At 43.0% G+C, this 22,282-nt stretch overlaps 1 protein-coding gene across 1 annotated transcript in view; it reads left to right on the forward strand.

Annotated features, from left to right (window-relative positions):
- Positions 1-22,282, forward strand: part of DYRK4 (dual specificity tyrosine phosphorylation regulated kinase 4) — a 110,250-nt gene that overhangs the window by 57,140 nt on the left and 30,828 nt on the right. Inside the window, exons 11-13 of the mRNA XM_061637885.1 lie at positions 16-179; positions 11,942-12,078; positions 12,777-12,917. Of these exons, the coding sequence (XP_061493869.1) occupies positions 16-179; positions 11,942-12,078; positions 12,777-12,917 (442 nt within the window). The remainder of the gene's footprint in view (positions 1-15; positions 180-11,941; positions 12,079-12,776; positions 12,918-22,282) is intronic.

Below are 22,282 nucleotides of genomic sequence, written 5' to 3' on the forward strand. Positions count from 1 at the left end.
TTCTCTCCAAATCAGAAGCCTTGAAACATTTTAAAAACCAGCTAACACTGTATGAACAACGGGAAATTAAGGAATATAGAGAGCTGTGGTTTCTTGGACTGGGAGCTAAAAAGATTGAAGGATATGCTGATGCGGAGAACAATAGCTCCTATGACGATGATCATGGCTCCTACAAAAAGGTAAGGGGCTGTGGTACTGTTCTGACATCCATGTCTATGCAAAACTTTTGGTATTGATATCATATGAGGGATATCCAACGAGATGAGAACTGCTGGTCTCACTGAATTTCATAAAACCTAGTTCAGAAATATGACTCTTGGGGATTAGAGCCCAATATTCTCCTTTCTGCATTTAATCCAAGCTGAAAAGAAATATTTTAATCTGATCTGAATTGTCTGGTCTTAGTCTTGGATTTTAATCCCTTCTACCCACCTGTCATCAACCTTGCCATCAAGGGGATGGAGGAACGAAGGGTGGGAGGAGGTCTCTCTCCCTCATTCCTCTTCAAGCCCTTCTCTTTCTGCTACAACTGCAAAAGGAGTGCTGGAAAAATGGTTCATTGTTAATGATGTTATTGTTGTGCCCCACCTATAGATGTGTCCCACCATAAAATCAATAATTACAATAACCAATAAAACAATTTCATAAAAACATTAAAATAAACATCTACAATTAAAATCTATAATAAATAAACTGTAAAACAGTGTCTCCAACTCTCAACCCACAGTCCAGGAGAATATCATGGCCACTGAGCCACTGAGAGATCCAACAGCAGCCACAGAACCACAGTCTCCTTGTCTCTCCTGCAAAGAAGATAATCCATCAGAGCAACCAAAGATGATTAGAAGAAGGCCTACCAAAAACTGTAAACCCTATGAAATAAGAAAAGAAAGATCACACTTCCACACTGTCAGTGATTTCAAGCCCACACTGGCAAATTTGAAGCCCACACTGGAAAATTTAGATTTGCACAATTAAAGTGCTCAATTGCCCCCAGCACAACAAATCCGCTTTCAGCGTCTCTCGCCAGACAGCACCTCTGAAGAGCCTCAACAAACTCGCCTGCATCAAGAGCCACTGGCTGCAAAGGAAGACTCCACACCCCAGAAGAAGGAAGCTGATGCAACCACCACTCGCGGAAAAAACAGGAGGGTGCCGGTGGTTGGAGACTCGTTGCTCAGGGGGGTAGAGGCACCGGTATGCCAGCCGGACAAAATGAATCGGCAAGTCTGTTGTCTCCCTGGGGCACGCATCCGGGACATCGCTGACAACCTGCCGAAGCTCATTGGGAACCAAGATAGGTACCCCTTTCTCCTCATCCATGTGGGCACAAACGGCACGGCCAGAAACACAGTGGAACAGATCACCTCAGACTATGAGGCTCTGGGTAGGAAGGTCAAGGATTTGGGGGCGCAGGTGGTCTTCTTGTCAATTCTTCCCGTGAAGGATAGAGGACTACAAAGGGAAAGGAAGATACTGCAGGTCAACGACTGGTTACACAGATGGTGTCAACGGGAAAGGTTTGGATTCTGGGACCACGCTCTAAGCTTCTTGGAGGGGGGACTGTTGGCAAGAGATGGGCTGCACCTCACGAGGACTGGGAAGAATCTCTTTAGCAGAAGTATGGCAAAACTCATCAAGAGGGCTTTAAACTAAAGCCTCTGGGGGATGGAGATGATAGCTTAAATACCGATCCAAAGACAGCGGGTTGTAAATGCAACGATTTGAAGGGTACAGGAAACACTGGGAGAGAGAAAGGGATGCACGGCAAAGCTCATGGTATATTAACGGAGGAATCCAATCAGGACAAAAGAGACTTCTGGTGTCTATATACCAATGCGCGGAGCTTGGGAAACAAGCAAGAGGAGGTTGAAGTCTTAGTGCATCAAGGCAAATATGACTTCATAGGGATAACAGAGACTTGGTGGGATGACTCCCATGATTGGAATATAGCCATTCAAGGATATAAACTCTACAGAAAGAATAGAAGCAACAGAAAAGGAGGGGGAGTAGCGTTATACATCAAAGACAAATACACCTCTATGGAAATCCAAGAGAGCGAACAAAGGGGTCCGGTAGAGACCATTTGGGTAAAAATAAATGGAGAAACAAATAAAACTGACATGGTAGTAGGTGTCTACTACAGACCCCCTGGCCAAGAAGAGGTGGTAGACCAGGCCTTTCTCAAACAAATCTCCAAAATCTCAAGGAGGCAAGAAGTAGTAGTGATGGGGGACTTCAACTACCCGGATATCTGCTGGGAGACAAACTCTGCGAAGCACAAAGCCTCCAACAAATTCCTGATGGGCCTTGCTGATAATTTCCTCTTTCAAAAAGTAGAAGAAGGAACAAGGGGATCGGCAATCCTGGACCTGATCTTAACTAACAGGGACAAATTGGTCACGGGAATTAAAGCGGTCGGTACCTTGGGGGAAAGTGACCACGTAATGCTGGAATTTGTGTTTCTGGGGAAAGCCAAAGAAGAATATAGTCAAATATGGACCTTGGATTTCAGGAAAGCCGATTTTAGCATGCTCAGGGAAATGATGGGTAGGATTCCGTGGCTAGACAGACTAAAGAAAAAAGGAGCCCAAGAAGCATGGGAGTTCATGAAGAACATATTACAAAAAGCGCAATCGCAAACAATTCCAAAGAGGAAGAAAAATGGAAGACATCGGAAAAAGCCAATGTGGCTACACGCAAGACTGGTGGAGGAGGTCAAAATAAAAAAGAGCATGTATAAAGAATGGAAGGAAGGATGCATCACCAAGGAAGAGTACCGACGAGCGGCTCAGGCTTGCAGGAATAGCGTAAGGAAAGCTAAAACCCAGAATGAGCTGAGGCTGGCGAGGGAAGCGAGGAACAACAAAAAGGGGTTTTTCAGATATGTTCGAAGCAAGAGAAAGACCAAGGAAACGGTGGGACTGCTGCTCAATGAGGATGGCAAAATGTTGACAGATAAAAAGGAAAAGGCAGAACTGCTCAATGCCTATTTTGCCTCCGTTTTCTCCCAAAAAGGGAACAGTGTGCAACCTTCCATCGGTAGCAATCTCAGTAAGGGCTCGGGATTGCAGTTCAAGATTGATAAGGAGATAGTCAGGAAATACCTAGTTAACCTAAATGAGTTCAAATCTCCAGGGCCTGATGAACTGCATCCCAGAGTATTGAAGGAACTTGCGGATGTACTCTCGGAACCTCTTGCCATCATCTTTGAGAAATCCTGGAGAACGAGAGAGGTGCAGGAGGATTGGAGATGGGCAAACGTCATCCCGCTCTTTAAAAAGGGTAAAAAAGAAGATCCGGGGAATTACAGGCCGGTCAGTCTGACTTCAATACCGGGAAAGATATTAGAACGGATAAAAAAGAGTCCATTGGCAACTATCTAGATGACAATGCTGTGATTAGTAGGAGCCAGCATGGGTTTGTCAAGAAAAAATCCTGTCAAACTAATCTCATCTCTTTTTTTGATCGGGTCACTAGCCTAGTAGATGGTGGAAATGCTGTAGATGTCATCTATCTAGATTTCACCAAAGCGTTTGACAAAGTCCCCCATGACCTTTTGATTAGCAAACTGGTCAAATGCGGACTACATGGAAATACTGTCAGGTGGATTCACAACTGGTTGGAAAATGGTACTCAAAGAGTGGTCATCGGTGGCTCTGCTTCAGACTGGAAGGAGGTTTCGAGTGGAGTGCCACAGGGTTCTGTCTTGGGGCCGATACTCTTCAACATTTTTATCAATGACTTAGATGATGGGGTGGAGGGAAGCCTTATGAAGTTTGTGGATGATACGAAACTGGGAGGGATAGCTAACACAATGGAAGACAGGAATAAAATCCAAAGGGACCTGGATAGACTAGAAAATTGGGCTGAAATTAATAAAATGACATTCAATAAAGACAAATGCAAGATTCTGCATTTAGGCCACAAAAACAAAATGCATGGGTACAGGATGGGAAATACCCGGCTTAGCAGTAGTGCGTGTGAGAAGGACCTTGGAATTGTAGTGGATTGCAAGTTGAACATTACCCAGCAGTGTGATGCTGTGGCAAAAAAGGCAAACGCGGTTTTGGGCTGCATAAACAGAGCTATAGTTTCCAGGTCGAGGGAAGTAATAGTCCCACTATATTCTGCATTAGTCAGGCCTCATCTGGAATACTGCATTCAGTTCTGGGCACCTCATTTTAAGAAAGATATAGACAAGTTAGAGCGGGTTCAGAAGAGGGCGACGAGGATGATAGCCGGTATGGAGGACAAGTCTTATGAGGAAAGGTTGAAGGAACTTGGCATGTTCAGTCTGGTGAAGAGAAGGCTGAGGGGTGACATGATTGCACTCTTTAAGTACCTGAAGGGCTGTCACATAGAGGAGGGTACAGATTTGTTCTCTGCTGCCCCAGAGGGTAGGACTAGGTCTAATGGTTTTAAGTTGCAGGAGCGTAGATTCAGATTGGACATTAGAAGGAACTTCTTGACAGTAAGGGCGGTTCGGCAATGGAACCGACTGCCTAGGGAGGTGGTGGGATCCCTTCGCTGGATGTCTTCAAGCAGAGGCTGGACAGCTATCTGCGGGAGATGCTCTAGCTGTGGATTTCCTGCTGTGAGCAGGGGGTTGGACTCGATGGCCCACAAGGCCCCTTCCAACTCTATGATTCTATGATTCTATCCACTTCGAAAAAGAAACAGACTTTTCATGATGGGATAATGCATTGAAAAGTGTGGAATTAACAAAAGATTAATGGGAAGTATAAATACCCCACAAACAAATTGGGATGAACAGAATGCTCCATGTTTTAGTACCGCCCCCACAAACATAACAATGACCAGATATAAGCTAATCTCCAGGTATGATTGTGCAAGCAAATAGATCACCTGGAGGAGCTTAGTAAACTAACAAATAGAAACAACTGTTATAGACCTGATATTTCTTCATTGGGAGCTGTCAGTCACAGAATTACACCACCATCCTCTGCCTGACATTTCCATTTATGGGTAGTTAAGGAAAGATTACAAACTGAAGCATGTTCTAAAACATTTTAAAAGTATCTTAAGAAGCCTTGCAGCTGCCACACTTTGCACTTTGCTAGAGAGCTAGACCTCTTGCTAGTTGAGGCTATACCTATCCCTTTGATCCTGACATCTCTTCTCTTCCTGCTAGGCTGATAAGCAAAGGAATGTTGATCTCAGTTCCTTCCTGCCTTTCTCAGTGTTTTCTCTTTCTCTCGAGAGGGGAGCAGACATCTTCTCTTTGTCTCTCCTCTCAACCAGGATGAGGGCAAGTACTGGGACCAGTGCTCGCTGCTCCAACATAGTTAGTTAACTAGAATGTAAGGACTCTTTCCTATCAAGCATGTACTTCCAGAATAAAGTAGTTGTTTCTTATTTTAAAGCTTAAAGTCTCTGTCTGACTAATTTGCAGGGAAGGTAGAATCTTAGCAAAGATTCAAGTACACTGTTCGCTCAATACTCTCCATTCCGCAGCGCTATGCAACTTTGCTACGCATCTCAATAGAGAGAAATTCTGACAGGTTAAGGGCCCAGCCATGCAGATGGAGATTTGAGCAATTAAAGGAGCTATTGTGTTTGAATCAAGGAAGCTAAAATAGAAACCTTCCGAGTTTTAGTCAGTGAAGAGTTGAGGCTTTTACTTCAGGATGGCTACCGTGAGGGAGCGGCTAGGTCTCGAGAAACTCAAGCCCGGAGAGTGGAAACTCTGGGAATTTCACATGAAGAAACATCTAAAGCAACAGAAGCTGATGGAAGTAATTACAGGATCGGAACCAGGAGAAGGTGCTTCTTGGGAGGAACAAAGAATTTGGACTGAGAAGGATGTAACGGTACAAGACTTCATCACTAAATTTGTGAATAATGCTCAGATTCCATTGATTATGAATTCTAAAAATGTCAGAGAGATGTGGAAAACTCTTGAATCCCATCATAATCCGAAAAGCCAGGGACATCTGATTGCAATGTTAAGAAGCCTTATTAATTTGCAAATGAAGGATGATTCTTTTGAGGAACATCTTACTAAATTTATGGTGTTAATCCAAGGGATAGAAGAGGCGGGAATGCAGCTGGACAGGTTGCATTATTTCTGGATTCTCTTCCAAAATATATGGAGACTTTCGTACTTATAATGCAACAACAAAACATAACTCTAAACAAGATTATTTCTGAAGTGAGAGAGCAGTTGTCTCAGAAAGCAGCTACGGAAAAAGGACAGCTCTCCTCTTTCCTAAGTAAAGAAGCTAGCAAACAAGCTGACCAAAACCAGTCACGTGCAGATTTCAGGAACAAAGGGAATCCAGAGGTGTGAAAGCCAAGCGTTGCTATCTATGCAATTCAGAAAAACACCTTAAAGACCAATGTGACAAGAAAGGGAAGCCTGAAAGAATTAAAGAATTTAAAGGGACAGAAAAGAAAAGTGCTAAGGGCTTTCAAGTAACTTATGTTGAAAAATGTTACAATGAAAATAAATTCTATATTGACAGTGAAGCAAGTGCTCATTTAATAAAAGAAAAAAATTGTTTGAAGATTTAACCCCATATGAAGGCTGACTTGAGAGTCCTGCCCATAAAGGCGCGGGGAGACGCTAAGCTGTTTTGCCAGACTCCAAGTGGCACTGAGGAAATTTATCTCAGGAATGCGCTCTGGACCCCAGGGATCTCAAACAACCTAGTGTCTGTTAGTGAAGCTACAAACAATGGATGCAAAGTGCTATTTGAACAAGATTCTTGCATAATTTCTAGAGATGGTGAAATTTTATGCACAGCTACCAAAAGAAACGGCATGTATGAAGTGGATCAGGAAAGTCCATAAGCTAATGTTGTGAAAGAATGCTGTAACAAGTCTTGTTTACATTTATGGCATCGGAGATTAGGGCATAGAGACATTGCAAAGATTAATACCCTTCAAAGGAATAATTTAGTAAGAGGCATGAAAGTTGAACCCTGCCAAGAAAAATGGAAATGTACTTGCTGTGTTAAAGCTAAAGGGACGAGACTGAGGTTTCCTGAGCAAAGTGAAAGGAAGACCAAGCGCCCCCTAGAGTTGATTCACAGCGACATTTGTGAAATGCCAATTCATTCACATGGTGGAAACAAATATATTGTCAGTAGAACCACAGATTCTACGTTCTGATAATGGGGGAGAGTACATGTCACATGCTACCCAGCAGTTTCTGCTTGAAAATGGGTTTGAGCATCAAACCACTGTACCCCACAACCCAGAGCAGAATGGAGTCTCAGAGAGAAAATTCAGAACCGTAATTGAGATGGTGAGATCCATGATGGAAGATGCCAATCTCCCACAGAAACATTGGGGAGAGGCAGTGTCACCTATCTACAAAATCGTTTGCCAACAAAGGTGAATGGCAACAAGACTCCATTCGAATTATGGTATGGGCGCATACCCAGTTTGGCTCATTTAAAGGTGTTTGGATCAAAAGTGTATGGTCACATTCCACACCAGAAGAGAACCAAACTGGACAACACTACAAAGGAAGGAATCTTTGTTGGATATTCTTCAAAGCAAAAGGGATACAGAATCCTATATCCCAAAACAGAAAGGGTTGAAATCCAAAGAGCTGTCTCCTTTGATGAAGGTCATGGTGCATTCCAACCAGAAGGGGCACCATTCCAAGACCACAACAGTGAAGAAGATGAAGTAGAAATACCATACAGCACTACAGATTACAGCAACATGCCAGCACTGGAGGACAGTGAGGAATCAGAGCAAGAAGGGGAACCTGCACAGCCAGAAGGGGCAGCAGAGAGTCCTGCACCAAGACGCTCTAACCGCACCAACAGAGGTGTACCTCCACTGAGACTGTCCTACCTGGCAAGAGCTGATGAACTTCCAGAGCCTGAGACCTGGAAAGATATTGAAGCCTTACCCAAAGCTGAAGCTAAGAGGTGGAGGCAGGCAGCCAAGGAAGAGCTGGAAGCTCTACACAAGAACAAAACTTGGACACTTAGCAAGCTTCCTCAAGGAAGGAAAGCTGTAGGTTGCAAGTGGGTATTCAAGAAAAAGCCAGATGCTGAAGGGAACATTGAGAGATACAAGGCAAGACTAGTGGCCAAAAGATACTCTCAAAAGTATGGACAAGAGTACTATGAAACCTTTGCTCCTGTAGTCAAACATACAACAACCAGAACTCAGTGTTGCTGCTAACAAGAAAATGCAGGTGGAACACATGGATATAAAAACAGTGTTCTTGCATGGGGAAATAGAAGATGAAATCTACATGCAACAACCATCAGGCTTTGAAATACCAGGAAGGGAAACCCTAGTATGCAAACTGCAAAAGGGCATCTATGGACTGAAACAAGCTGCAAGAGCATGCAATGACAAACTGAACCAAATGCTCTTGAAACAAGGCTATAAAAGAGGCGAAGCAGACCAATGCCTGTATAGCAGATTCAAGAACAACAAATGGACTTATATTTTGATTTATGCAGATCATTTACTATTGGCTTATGAGAATCCACAAGACAAGCAAGAGTTAGTAAATAATCTAAGCAAGGAAGTTGAAGTGAAATGTCTAGGCAACATCACATACTGGAATACCAATTGAAAGAGAGGGCGAGGGATCCTTTCTGCTAAACCAAAAACAAAAGATTCAAGACCTACTTGAGAGTCTAGGACTGAAGGATGCACATCCAGCACCTACACCAATGGAAGTAGGATGCTTGAAACCAGACCAGAACTATCAACCCTGGGAAGACAACGGAAGGTACAGACAAGCTATAGGGAAACTCCTGTACATCAGCACAATAACCAGACCAGACGTGGCGGTAGCAGTGGGATACCTTTGCAGAAAAACCAGCTTGCCAAACAAGAAAGACTGGGAAGCAGTCAAGAGAGTGGCAAGATATCTGAAAGGCACTGCAAACTTGAAACTAAAGCTATCAGCTACTCGAGATCCTAACCTTCTAGGATATGCTGATGCTGACTGGGCTGGAGACACCAAAGATCGCAAGTCAACCAGTGGAGGCTTGTTCTACTATGGACAGTCACTTATCTGCTGGACAAGTCAAAAGCAAGAGACTGTAGCACATTCATCTACTGAGGCTGAGTACGTATCAGCTGATGATGCAAGGAAATGCTGTGGCCACGCAAGCTTCTGGGAGACTTGGGCATATCTGAACCAGAGCCTATCAGAATACTTGAGGACAATCAAGCCTGCATGAGACTCGCAGAATCAGAAGGGCAAAGTTCTCGCATGAAGCACATTGATGTGAAGTTCCACTACCTCAAGGACATAAGGGGGAAAGGACTTCTAGAGATGGCCTACTGTCCAACAGAAGAGATGACAGCTGATGCTTTGACCAAACCATCGGGCAAAGTCTGACACCAGAAACTACGAGGCAAGATTGTAGAATGAGCCAAGTTCTCGTTGAGAAGGGGTGTTGGAATGTATGAGGTTCAACTCCAACTTGGTGGGTTGAGGCTGCATGGGGTTAATAAGGGTAGCTAGAGAGCTAGACCTCTTGCTGGTTGAGGCTATACCGATCCCTCTGCCGTCTCTTCCCTTCCTGCTAGACTGATAAGCAACAGGATGTTTGATCCCAGTTCCTTCCCGACTCTCTCTGTGTTCTCTTTCTCTCGAGAGGGGAGCAGACAACTTCTCTTTGTCTCTCCTCTCAACCAGGATGAGGGCGAGTACTGGGACCAGTGCTTGCTGCTCCAGCATAGCCAGTTAAGCTAGATATAGGACTCTTTCCTATCAAGCATGTACTTCCAGAATAAAGTAGTTGTTTCCAGAGCTTGGAAAAGTTACTTTTTTGAACTACAACTCCCATCAGCCCAATCCAGTGGCCATGCTGGCTGGGGCTGATGGGAGTTGTAGTTCAAAAAAGTAACTTTTCCAAGCTCTGGTTGTTTCTTATTTTAAAGCTTAAAGTCTCTGTCTGACTAATTTGTAGGGAAGGTAGAATCTTAGCAAAGATTCAAACACACGCACACTGCTTGCTCAATACTCTCCATTCCGCAGCGCTATGCAACTTTGCTACGCATCTCAATAGAGAGAAATTCCGACAATCTGAGTATCTCTGGTGGGGCTTCACATTAGTGTCTTGTCTAAGGCAAATACAAAGCATCATTATATTTTATCCCATACGTGCTTCAGTATATGCTGTAAGTGCATACTCTACTCTACATTTTAGAGAAACATACCTCATCTGTTCCACCACCCCCACATTACACTCTTTGAGGGGGAGGGGGCAAGTAGCAGACCTTGTCATGCACTTGATTGCATAATCAGAGGGTATAAACCCTTATATACAATAAATATTTATATGCAATAAATAAATAATAATAATAAATAAATAATATACCCAGTTGTCACTGATGACTGTCTTTTGCAATTGAGGGCATCCTGCAGACACCTTCCACAAAACATATGAAACGGACCTTTGTTACTGTGGCACCTACACTTGGGAATTAGACAGAAACTGCCTGTTATCTTTTCAGCACCCACTTGAATTGTCCTGTCATGCTCCTTGTCCTGATTTCAGAGATTTAAAGGGGCAGTGCAGAGGTGCTTGCAAAAAGCTTTTGCAAGCCAATGTGTGCTGCTCCTTTAAACCTCCAAAATTGGAGGTTTACAGAGCAACACAGGGAGGGAGAAGTGATTTCCAATAAATGGAAATCACTTCTTCCTCCTTTAATGGGCTTTCAAACAGCCCAGCACTATGCTACGAAGTACCAACAATCAGGGCTTCAAAGTGTGGCTTTCCCTGATGTCGCTATGGACTCCTACTGGGAGGAAGGGGAGGATATAAATCTGATAAATAAAAAAATAAATGATGGGTGTGGTGTAGTGGGCAGCCTTTCCCAACCAGTGTGCCTCCAGATGTTGTTGGACTACAACTCCCATCAGCCTCAGACAGCATCGCCAATGGTCAGGAAAGATGGGAATTGTGGTCAAACAACATCTGGAGGCACACTGGTTGGGAAAGGCTGGGTTAAGGTGTTGGACTATGACCTGGGAGACCAGGATTCGAATCCCCACACAGCCATGAAGCTCACTGGGTGACCTTGGGCCAGTCACTGCCTCTCAGCCTCATGAAAACCCTATTCATAGGGTTGCCATAAGGCGGAATCGACTTGAAGGCAGTACATTTACATTACCTGCCCAACTGTCAAGTTTGGCCTGCCAGTCAGAAAAGGTTCCCCATCCCTGGTTTAAATAAACCTGGTTGGATGAGACGATTGTAGTTTTTGGTGCAGCTATAATGTATCATGGAGGATATATTATTTCAGAATGCCATCTTCCTCTCCAGGTATATCTTTGTTAAGTTTGTATCCCACCTTTCTATCAAATATGTTGGAAATATTGGGCAGAGGCTATTGCAAAACTAGCCTATGGTAGGCAATATTTGTGATTTTGCTGGGGTTACTATTTTCAGCAAATTTTCAATTTGTGCCATCTCATCAGCCTGTTCCATGTTCAACATATCATTGGCTCCCCACCTAATTACTAGTGGTGAGGAGATTTGTGTCCATAGAGACACTACTGCTGCAGTTCTCCGTGTGATATAAAGAGAATGGTCAAGCATCTGATTGTGTATCACATACCTGCCCTACTTACAATGTAGCTAACTAAACACAGTTAACCAACCATATATTCTGGTTCAATAAAGGTTCAATAAATCTCCTGGAAGTGAGAGAAAAAAGGGAGAAACTTGGTCTTTCTGGCAGGTCACAAACTGTACAGCTGTGACTATAGAATTCTGTAATCCGAGTTCACCAAGTGAGAAAGTTGGGCTTGGCCGGGTAAATAAACCAATCAATTGGGACAGTAAAGGTAAAAAGGGCAGAAGGTGATGAATGCATGCGATATATTTTTGTGCACGTGTTTTAATGCACATTTGTGCATGTACCACAAGAGATGCAAGGGCACGTACTACTTCTGCTTTCCATTTTTTATCACCTTGTGTAGGTTCTAAGTGATCATATTGCATACAGATATGAAGTACTTGCTATTATTGGGAAAGGGTCTTTTGGGCACGTTGTGAAGTGCTTGGACCACAAGACAGGTGAAAAAGTAGCAGTGAAAATAATAAGGAACAAAAAGAGGTATGGTCTGTCAACAATTTTATAAATTTGATCAATCAACTAAAATTTTTGCTGTTAGTTGAATGGAAAGACATGGTGGATTGTTTTACTTAACTATGATTTGTTTTATTATTTTAGCGAGGGGAAGGTGGCATTAGTCAGTGTTTAGAGTGAAGACCAAAATAATTTTTGCTTATAAGGCATTGCAAAAATGATTGTTCTAGCATTCTAGCTAAACAAACTAACTAAATTCACATTCAGGTTTTTAAAATAATTATAACTTGCTTTGAGACCCAATTTGTGTGTAACAGAACAAATCTTATCTTAAAAAGAAAGGACAAAACCACACAGCACAGGAGAACCTAGAATAAGGAAAGTGAGAAATGATCTCTACAGTCTTTTAAATGCCTCCTTATAACTGAGAAACCAGTCTTGTCAAGGATATGGAGGAGGTTTCTAACTGCAGAACACAGTCAGGAGCCCGCTTTGGACTTCACACTAAACAGATGATAGGGGTGGGAGAAGCATGCCAAATGCACAGGGGATTTAACCTTCCTATGATCAGGCTGAATACCTCAGTAAGGGCTTAAGAAATGCACATTCTGCTGTTAATGCTTTGCATTTTGTGTAATGTTTACTCTTTTCAACAGCAGTTAACATATAGGAATGATGTAGCTTCTTCCATCTGCTTATGTAAAAACTTCTTCTGTTGCATTTAGATTTCATAATCAGGCCTTGGTAGAAGTCAGCATCCTCAACGCTCTGCGGCAAAAGGATGAAGACAATGCTTACAATGTTGTCCACATGAAAGAATATTTTTACTTTCGTAATCATTTCTGCATTTGCTTTGAACTGTTAGGGTAAGACACCTATTCCACACCTATTATAACAGTTATATAACCATTATTTATATTCAGGACTGGCATTAGTGGGTGGTCAGGTTGGGAACAGGCTGAGGGCCCAGGAGTTCAGCAGTGCTCCTCATCAGCCTGACCCCAACCCTGCCATCTGGCTACCATGCATACCCTCCAAATGCACAGTCCCTGATTCATGAGTTTTGACTGAGACTTCTCTTTCGGTTCTTGGTTGCCAAACTGTCTCCCTCCTTCCCCAGTCATTGCTCTTGTGAATTCAGTAGAAGTTTCCTCTGGTGAAACTGCACAATCCTGTACACATTTACTCAGAAGGAAGTTCTACTGTGTTCAGTAGGCTTACTCCCAGGTAAATGTCAGCCACCCTCCTGCAATTTCTGTTAAGCTCATAGCTGGCTGCTCTATTCCCGCCCTTTCAGGGTTGTAGCCAATAAGTGAAGTCAGGGGTGTGATTGACAAGGGATTTGTTGACCTCCAGACAATAGCTAGAACCCACTGCAAGTTCAGAAAACTGTTTTCTTTTTCTGCTGGTCTGAAAATCTGAGTAAGTAAATAGCAAAAATCCCTCTATCTGTGTGTTCATGAGATGTAGACCAAAAAAATTACAGCAGGATCTTGGTAGGCAATTGTTTGAAAAATGTACTGCTTTCGTCAATTCCAACTTATGGCAACCCTATGAATAGGGTTTTCATGGTAAGCGGTATTCAGAGGGGGTTTACCATTGCCTTCCTCTGAGGCTGAGAGGCAGTGACTGGCCCAAGGTCACCCAGTGAGCATCATGGCTGTGTGGGGATTTGAACCCTCATAGTCCAACACCTTAACCACTACACCACACTGGCTCTCAGGCAATTGTTCATTGTAAACAATTTCAGTTATGATTATATTGAAAGTGTATGTGCAAGGCTGTTAAAATTACTTCCAAAAATAGATTATACATTTTATCTTTCAAATAATTTTGGAACAGAAATGTCAAAGTGTACATTGCAGCTTCTTTCCTTCTTTTCTTCTCTAACCAGTTTTCTATTTTCCATTCGAATGAAATTATTATCTTGCTATATAAGCTTTTTTAGTCATATTTTCTCTCCCACATTTTTATTAGTTCATCACAAATTTATTTATTTATTTATTAAATTTATATCCCACTCTTCCTCCTAGAAGGAGCCCAGAGCACATTCAAGTGGAAAAGGGGGAGAGGTGAAGGAAGAGTGATGGACACAAACAGTGTGGCATAGTGGTTAAGGCAGCCTTTCCCAACCAGTGTGCCTCCAGATGTTGTTGCACCACAACTACCATCAGCCTCAGCCAGCATTGCCAATGGTCAGGAAAGATGGGAATTGTGGTCCAACAACATCTGGGGGCACACTGGTTGGGAAAGGCTGGGTTAAGGTGTTCTTCTGTGATTTAATTTCATAATGATCATTATGATTATTTAAACTTAGATTAATTACACAATTTAAAGAGACAGAGATAAGAGAACCTGCTTGCAGCATTTTAACATCTGGTAGCTGCTGTTGCAGAGCCATCTGTAGGAATTAATGCTGTAACTGTACTAAATTAAGAAATGAATATGAATGTTAAAGACCATTGCTGTGAATAATCAAAAGAAAGAAAAAGTGGGATGAAAGTTAATGAATGTTGATTGTTATCATCTCACTGAGACAGAATTTCAACAGAATGCACATTGCAGCCCTTTAGAGCAAAACTGTTTACGTTATGAATGAAGTTTTTATTGATCAAAGCCATAGGCTACCACAATAAAACAGATATAAAAGATACAAAATAGATATTAAAAAACAGATCATATTACAATAAAACACAGTTCAACAACATAGAGTGGAAAAGCAGCAGTACAGATCAAATAAATGTTTCCTCTCATGAGAAGGAGATATCCTGACCCACTCCATGTCTTAGTGTGTAGATACTACGGTCAGAATAGCGCCAGGGCACATCCCACTCATCCCACAAGATGTTTTAGGTAACTTTCTCTTACTTTTCCTGCAGCTAGAGCAAATTTTGCTACCTGACTGGTTATAAATATATCATTGCCTGCTAACAGGATGCATATCTGATCTGGGGGGAGGTCTATTTGACACAGAGTGAAGGATGCAGGAAAGAAATGTTGTCTTATATAGTGGGTACCAAATAGAAAATGACATTTGTGTAATGGAAGAAAGGTCCCACCATAAAGATAAATTCTATCTTTGAACATCTAGACTTAACATAATTTACCCAGCAGCTTTGGGTTGGAGTTTGCAGTTGTTCTAGAAAACATTTCTTTGGCAGGCATGAATCATTCATACAAGACAATACAGGGCAAGTGAAACATGAGCACAGGATTCTATAGAATAGAGCCCTGTTTCTGTCCTCAAGAGATGCAGGTGTACTTTGAGGGACAGCTAACAGGGATCTCATGAAGGAATTCTGTACTACCTCCAGAGTGGAGACATCTGTATACCCCCAAAGCTGTGAGCCATACAGCAGTTGTGGGACTATCTTCTTCCAAACACCTCAGCTGCAGGTGCAACCAAGCTCCCCCCTTGGAACTTAGAAAAAGGCATCAAAGATTGTATAGAATGGGAGGACCTCAGCTTAACTGTATCCAGATGTAACTTCCATGAAAGTTGGGTATTAAACCCGAGTCACAAGTATCTGACATTACGTTGTTGTTCAATGGGTTTATCATTCAACTTCAAAACATGGGTTTTTTTCTTTTTCCCCAAAGTCCACCACTTTCGTTTTTGCATGATTGATAAATAGACACTACTTTGAACAAAATGTACTCAGACTTCTTAATAGCCTTTGCATCCCAATCAATGTAGTGGAAATCAGCCATTTCATCAGCATACAAGAGGTCAGAGAGCTTGGCATCTAAAACTGAAACTGGGAAATATTCTGAACCACTCAAATCATGAACAATGTTGTTGATATAAAAATTAAAAAGGAAGGGAGCCAAGAGGCATCCCTGGCGTACACCTCTGCTGGTTGATATATTTTCTGATAGTAATCCATTTGCCCCAAGCCTTACCCTGAGAGAAGTGTTAGCACGCAGCATTTGTATTAAATACAATAACCTTCTGTCAATAATGGTGGCCGATAACTTTTGCCACAACTGGCCTCTGTCAATAAGATCAAAAGCAGAAATCCACAAAGGCAATGGGAAGCTCTTTTTTGCCACTTTGAGAATATTTCTGAATAGGTGATGAAGAATAAAGCACTGATCTATTGTGGACTTTCCCTTTATAAACCCTGCCTGCTCTTTGGCAATGGTAGCCCAAGCTTCCAATTTGCATAGCAAGTATTTAGAATACAATTTTGCAACAACATTGAGCAGGACAACACCAGACAGGAATTGATCTAAACAATTCTACAGGAAGCATATCCTCCCCTGGCGCCTTTTTTGCAGGCAGAGAATTAATCAGAGTGTATATTTCATCAGGGGTTACACGGTCCCATTCAGGGCAGGAAGAGAGCAGAAAAAAGTCTGTATTAGACTTAGCCTGGTTGTAGACTGAGTGAAAGGGGAGGAAAAATGTGTATGCCATTGTGATGAAATAATTTGATTGTCAATGGAGCTGGCTCCCCCTTTTATCCCTTTTGTCATCAAGGTCCAAAATCTGGCCGAGTCCTTTTCCACGGTTGCCAAATCTAGCTCCATCCACAGGTGGCGTATGTGGTTATCCTTTTTAGAGCACAGCAAATTTTTATACTCCCTACGGAGATGTATGCAGGAGTTAAAGTTTTCTAAAGAGTCCACTTTCCTTAATTTTCTGATTGCTCCTGATAGGATATGTTTGTGAGCAGCACACTGCACATCAGTCGAACCTTGATTTGGCTGTCTAGCTGAGTGGGAGCTAACCACAAGAAGCCTGATTGTTTTCACTATTTTGTTAAAATTTTCCAAGGGCTCTGAGGAGGACAACCCTTAAAATTAATATCCTAGAGGACATTAAAAATAGATTTATTCCTTCTTGGACCTTTCTGTTCCAGGAGACCCTTTTGTCACCTTGAACTGTCAGGTTCTCAGGAAGAGCTGAAGGGATAAACCTGACTGGAAAGGACAAAAAGAGATTGAATTGGCATATGATCACTCTTGGGCCTTGCAAGAACTTTAAAGGTGTCAAAGTAAGAAACAAGTGTCTGAGAGAAGACTCTTCTCGGTGGTAAATACAATCCTCTGTCATGTAGTCTCTGCCTCTCATTCATTCCCCGCCCCCCAAGTGCCCCGCCATAGTGCCCCTGCAGTGCTATCTTCCTGAGTCAGAATTACTTTTTGAATTGCATTGGAAATGACATATAGATTCCAAAGACATGAAGACCAGACTTCTATAACCGAATGTGTAGATATGTTATGAATTAAGCAAAAATGAGAAAGGATCCAGGAAACCTATATAGACATAGAATCATAGAGTTAGAAGGGGCCTTGTAGGCCATCAAGTCCAACCCCCTGCTCACAGCAGGAAATCCACAGCTAGAGCATCTCCCGCAGATAGATGTCCAGCCTCTGCTTGAAGACATCCAGCGAAGGGGATCCCACCACCTCCCTAGGCAGTTGGTTCCATTGCCGAACTGCCTTTACTGTCAAGAAGTTCCTTCTAATGTCCAATCTGAATCTACGCTCCTGCAACTTAAAACCATTAGACCTAGTCCTACCCTCTGGGGCAGCAGAGAACAAATCTGTATCCTCCTCTATGTGACAGCCCTTCAGGTACTTAAAGAGTGCAATCATGTCACCCCTCAACCTTCTCTTCACCAGACTGAACATGCCAAGTTCCTTCAACCTTTCCTCATAAGACTTGTTCTCCATACCAGCTATCATCCTTGTCGCCCTCCTCTGAACCAGCTCCAACTTGTCTATATCTTTCTTAAAATGAGGCGCCCAGAACTGAACGCAGTATTCCAGATGAGGCCTGACTAATGCAGAATATAGTGGGACTATTACTTCCCTCGACCTGGAAACTATAGCTCTGTTTATGCAGCCCAAAACCGCGTTTGCCTTTTTTGCCGCAGCATCACACTGCTGGGTCATGTTCAACTTGCGATCCACTACAATTCCAAGGTCCTTCTCACATACACTACTGCTAAGCCGGGTATTTCCCATCCTGTACCCGTGCATTTTGTTTTTGTGGCCTAAATGCAGAATCTTGCATTTGTCTTTATTGAATTTCATTTTATTAATTTCAGCCCAATTTCCTAGTCTATCCAGGTCCCTTTGGATTTTATTCCTGTCTTCCATTGTGTTAGCTATCCCTCCCAGTTTCGTATCATCTGCAAACTTCATAAGGCTTCCCTCCGCCCTGTCATCTAAGTCATTGATAAAAATGTTGAAGAGTATCGGTCCCAGGACAGAACCCTGTGTCACTCCACTCGAAACCTCCTTCCAGTCCGAAGCAGAGCCACCGACGACCACTCTTTGAGTACGGTTTTCCAACCAGTTGTGAATCCACCTGACAGTATTTCCATGTAGTCCGCATTTGACCAGTGTGCTAATCAAAAGGTCGTGGGGGACTTTGTCAAACGCTTTGCTGAAAGCTAGATAGATGACATCTACAGCATTTCCACCATCTATTAAGCTAGTGACCTGATCAAAAAAAGAGATGAGATTAGTTTGACAGGATTTTTTCTTGACAAACCCATGCTGGTTCCTTCTAATCACAGCATTGTCATCTAGATAGTTGCCAATGGACTCTTTTATTATCCGTTCTAATATATTTCCTGGTATTGAAGTCAGACTGACCGGCCTGTAATTCCCCGGATCTTCTTTTTTAACCTTTTTAAAGAGCGGGACGACGTTTGCCCTTCTCCAATCCTCCTGCACCTCTCTCGTTCTCCAGGATTTCTCAAAGATGATGGCAAGAGGTTCCGAGAGTACATCCGCAAGTTCCTTCAATACTCTGGGATGCAGTTCATCAGGCCCTGGAGATTTGAACTCATTTAGGTTAACTAGGTATTTCCTGACTATCTCCTTATCAATCTCGAACTGCAATCCCGACCCCGTACTGAGATCACTACCGATGCAAGGTTGCACACTGTTCCCTTTTTGGGAGAAAACAGAGGCAAAATAGGCGTTGAGCAGTTCTGCCTTTTCCTCGTTATCTGTCAACATTTTGCCATCCTCATTGAGCAGCAGTCCCACCGTTTCCTTGGTCTTTCTCTTGCTTCGAACATATCTGAAAAACCCCTTTTTGTTGTTTCTCGCTTCCCTCGCCAGCCTCAGCTCATTCTGGGTTTTAGCTTTCCTTACGCTATTCCTGCAAGCCCGAGCCGGTCGTCGGTACTCTTCCTTGGTGATGCGTCCTTCTTTCCATTCTTTATACATGCTCTTTTTTACTTTTACCTCCTCCACGAGTCTTCCTTGTAGCCACATCGTCTTTTTCCGATGTCTTTCATTTTTCCTCTTTGGAATTGTTTGCGATTGCGCTTTTTGTAATACGTTCTTCATGAACTCCCACACTTGTTGGGCTCCTTTTTTCTTTAGTCTATCTAGCCACGGGATCCTACCCATCATTTCCCTGAGCTTGCTAAAATCGGCTTTCCTGAAATCCAAGGTCCATGTTTGACTATATTCTTCTTTGGCTTTCCCCAGAATCACAAATTCCAGCATTACATGGTCACTTTCCCCCAAGGCACCGACCACTTTCATTCCCATGACCAATTTGTCCCTGTTAGTTAAGATCAGGTCCAGGATTGCCGATCCCCTTGTTCCTTCTTCTACTTTTTGAAAGAGGAAATTATCAGCAAGGCCCATCAGGAATTTGTTGGAGGCTTTGTGCTTCGCAGAGTTTGTCTCCCAGCAGATATCCGGGTAGTTGAAGTCCCCCATCACTACTACTTCTTGCCTCCTTGAGATTTTGGAGATTTGTTTGAGAAAGGCCTGGTCTACCACCTCTTCTTGGCCAGGGGGTCTGTAGTAGACACCTACTACCATGTCGGTTTTATTTGTTTCTCCATTTATTTTTACCCAAATGGTCTCTACCGGACCCCTTTGTTCGCTCTCTTGGATTTCCATAGAGGTGTATTTGTCTTTGACGCTACTCCCCCTCCTTTTCTGTTGCTTCTATTCTTTCTGTAGAGTTTATATCCTTGAATGGCTATATTCCAATCATGGGAGTCATCCCACCAAGTCTCTGTTATCCCTATGAAGTCATATTTGCCTTGATGCACTAAGACTTCAACCTCCTCTTGCTTGTTTCCCAAGCTCTGCGCATTGGTATATAGACACCAGAAGTCTCTTTTGTCCTGATTGGATTCCTCCGTTAATATACCATGAGCTTTGCCGTGCATCCCTTTCTCTCTCCCAGTGTTTCCTGTACCCTTCAAATCGTTGCATTTACAACCCGCTGTCTTTGGATCGGTATTTAAGCTATCATCTCCATCCCCCAGAGGCTTTAGTTTAAAGCCCTCTTGATGAGTTTTGCCATACTTCTGCCAAAGAGATTCTTCCCAGTCCTCGTGAGGTGCAGCCCGTCTCTTGCCAACAGTCCCCCCTCCAAGAAGCTTAGAGCATGGTCCCAGAATCCAAACCTTTCCCGTCGACACCATCTGCGTAACCAGTCGTTGTCCTGCAGTATCTTCCTTTCCTTTTGTAGTCCTCTATCCTTCACGGGAAGAATTGACATATACTGCAAGGGTCAAATTCTTGTTTTTCTAAATTACAGCCACAGAAGTCCCGGATTGTTATTGAGAGCCTCTTAGTCATAGGGTGGGATATGGGGTGTGTGTGTCATGGATAGGATGAACCTCTTGCTCCCACACACTCCCGCACTCTGAGATCCTGATAACACTTGGGGGGTTCTGTGACTGTAATAAATTAAAGAAAAATAAGAGTTTGACCCTGAATCTATATGCCTATTCAGGGTGCCTGTTTGCTTTCCCATTTGAGGTCAATAGAAGATTTGGAGAGAGAGGAAGGAACATGCAACAGGGAATCAGCACAGGGGCCATTCATACCCTATGTCCTAAACCTACACAGATTTCTCACATGTGGAGTTTTGCCCTCACTGGATGTTGCTTTGTAGGCATCCTACTATTTTTCTGAAGAGACAAAATAAGAGCTGAAACATCACCCAGGGGAGATCATCTAATCCCAACATTTCTCATGCACATTGGATTAGGGATGTTAGCAGCAAGACAGAGGTTAAGGCAGATGAAGACTTGCAAAAACAAACCTCACGGGATTTCCCAAGCTGGACAGTTTTGCGTAGTAGCACATGTTCAATGGCGAAGCACACCTCCAAAGCGATTCCATGGACAGTTGCCTTTCCAATTCCAAAGTTGACAGCCACCTCCCTGTAGCATTCCATGGTGGTGAGCCAGCAGATTGCTACAGCAACACACTTCTGGTAGTTCCCAGTCTCTCGAGATAAGGTTTGAGCTGACTTGCAATTTTGAAGAGGGTGGACCTTGGCATACGAAAATTTTTCTGCCATAGCTCATCGTCCCACAGCGGAAGAACCTCATTTTCCCACCACGAACGATCACGCTGACGAACCCACACTCTATGATCCAAACTACACATACCCATGATGTGCCTCACCAAAGATGCGTCAACGCTGAATTGTTCAGTGGACCCAAATAAAGTAGTAACCAGGTTTGTGTCATGGAAGCAATGAATGTAGGCTTGATGCTGCCCATATGTCCTTTTCAACCTCTGAGTCATCCGCTTCCTACACGAATTTAACCTGCCCAGGTACTCTGTTCTCCTATCCTCAAGTTCACAGATCAGCAAGCCCAACAGAGTTCTGAACAGAAGGATGCACTGAATGGCCTCCATTTTTCCAACCAGCTGTACCGCAACGTCCACTCACGAAAGAAAAGGGAATTTACGATCCTTGCTGGAAACGCTGCTCGGTTAAAAGTCCTACATGACTCAACCTTTGTCCTCTATGTTGCCATAGTAATGCAAATGTGTTTGTTGAATGGAAACAGAATTAGGGGAAGCAAGAAGCAACACAAGCAAATTAAGTGGACAACAGGGCTTATTGCAATGACTTTTCTGTTTGCTTTTTCCCAGAGTAAATTTAACGAAAGGCAAGGAGGAACAAAAACCACAGCTGTTGGTGAAATGTTAACCACTGTTTTGGGAATTGTGGAGGCTACCAGACTGAAGTGATAATATTTTGAACTGGATCCCTTGGGATCCCCTTTTTACATTTAAAACCGGAATACTGCGTTGATGTTGTGGGAATGGTTTTGTTTTTCCTTCCAAAAACGAGGAACAACAACACATTCGTGAAAAAGAGACAGGGAAGGATTTGGATTTCTCATTTCCCCACCATGCTGCTGGTGTGCATTGTATAGGCTGGATAGCCCACAGGCAGACACACGCAAACACGCAGTTAACAACAATTGTGGTT

The sequence above is a fragment of the Rhineura floridana genome, chromosome 8 (genome assembly GCF_030035675.1).
Source record: "Rhineura floridana isolate rRhiFlo1 chromosome 8, rRhiFlo1.hap2, whole genome shotgun sequence".
In the NCBI taxonomy this organism is placed as follows: domain Eukaryota; kingdom Metazoa; phylum Chordata; class Lepidosauria; order Squamata; family Rhineuridae; genus Rhineura; species Rhineura floridana.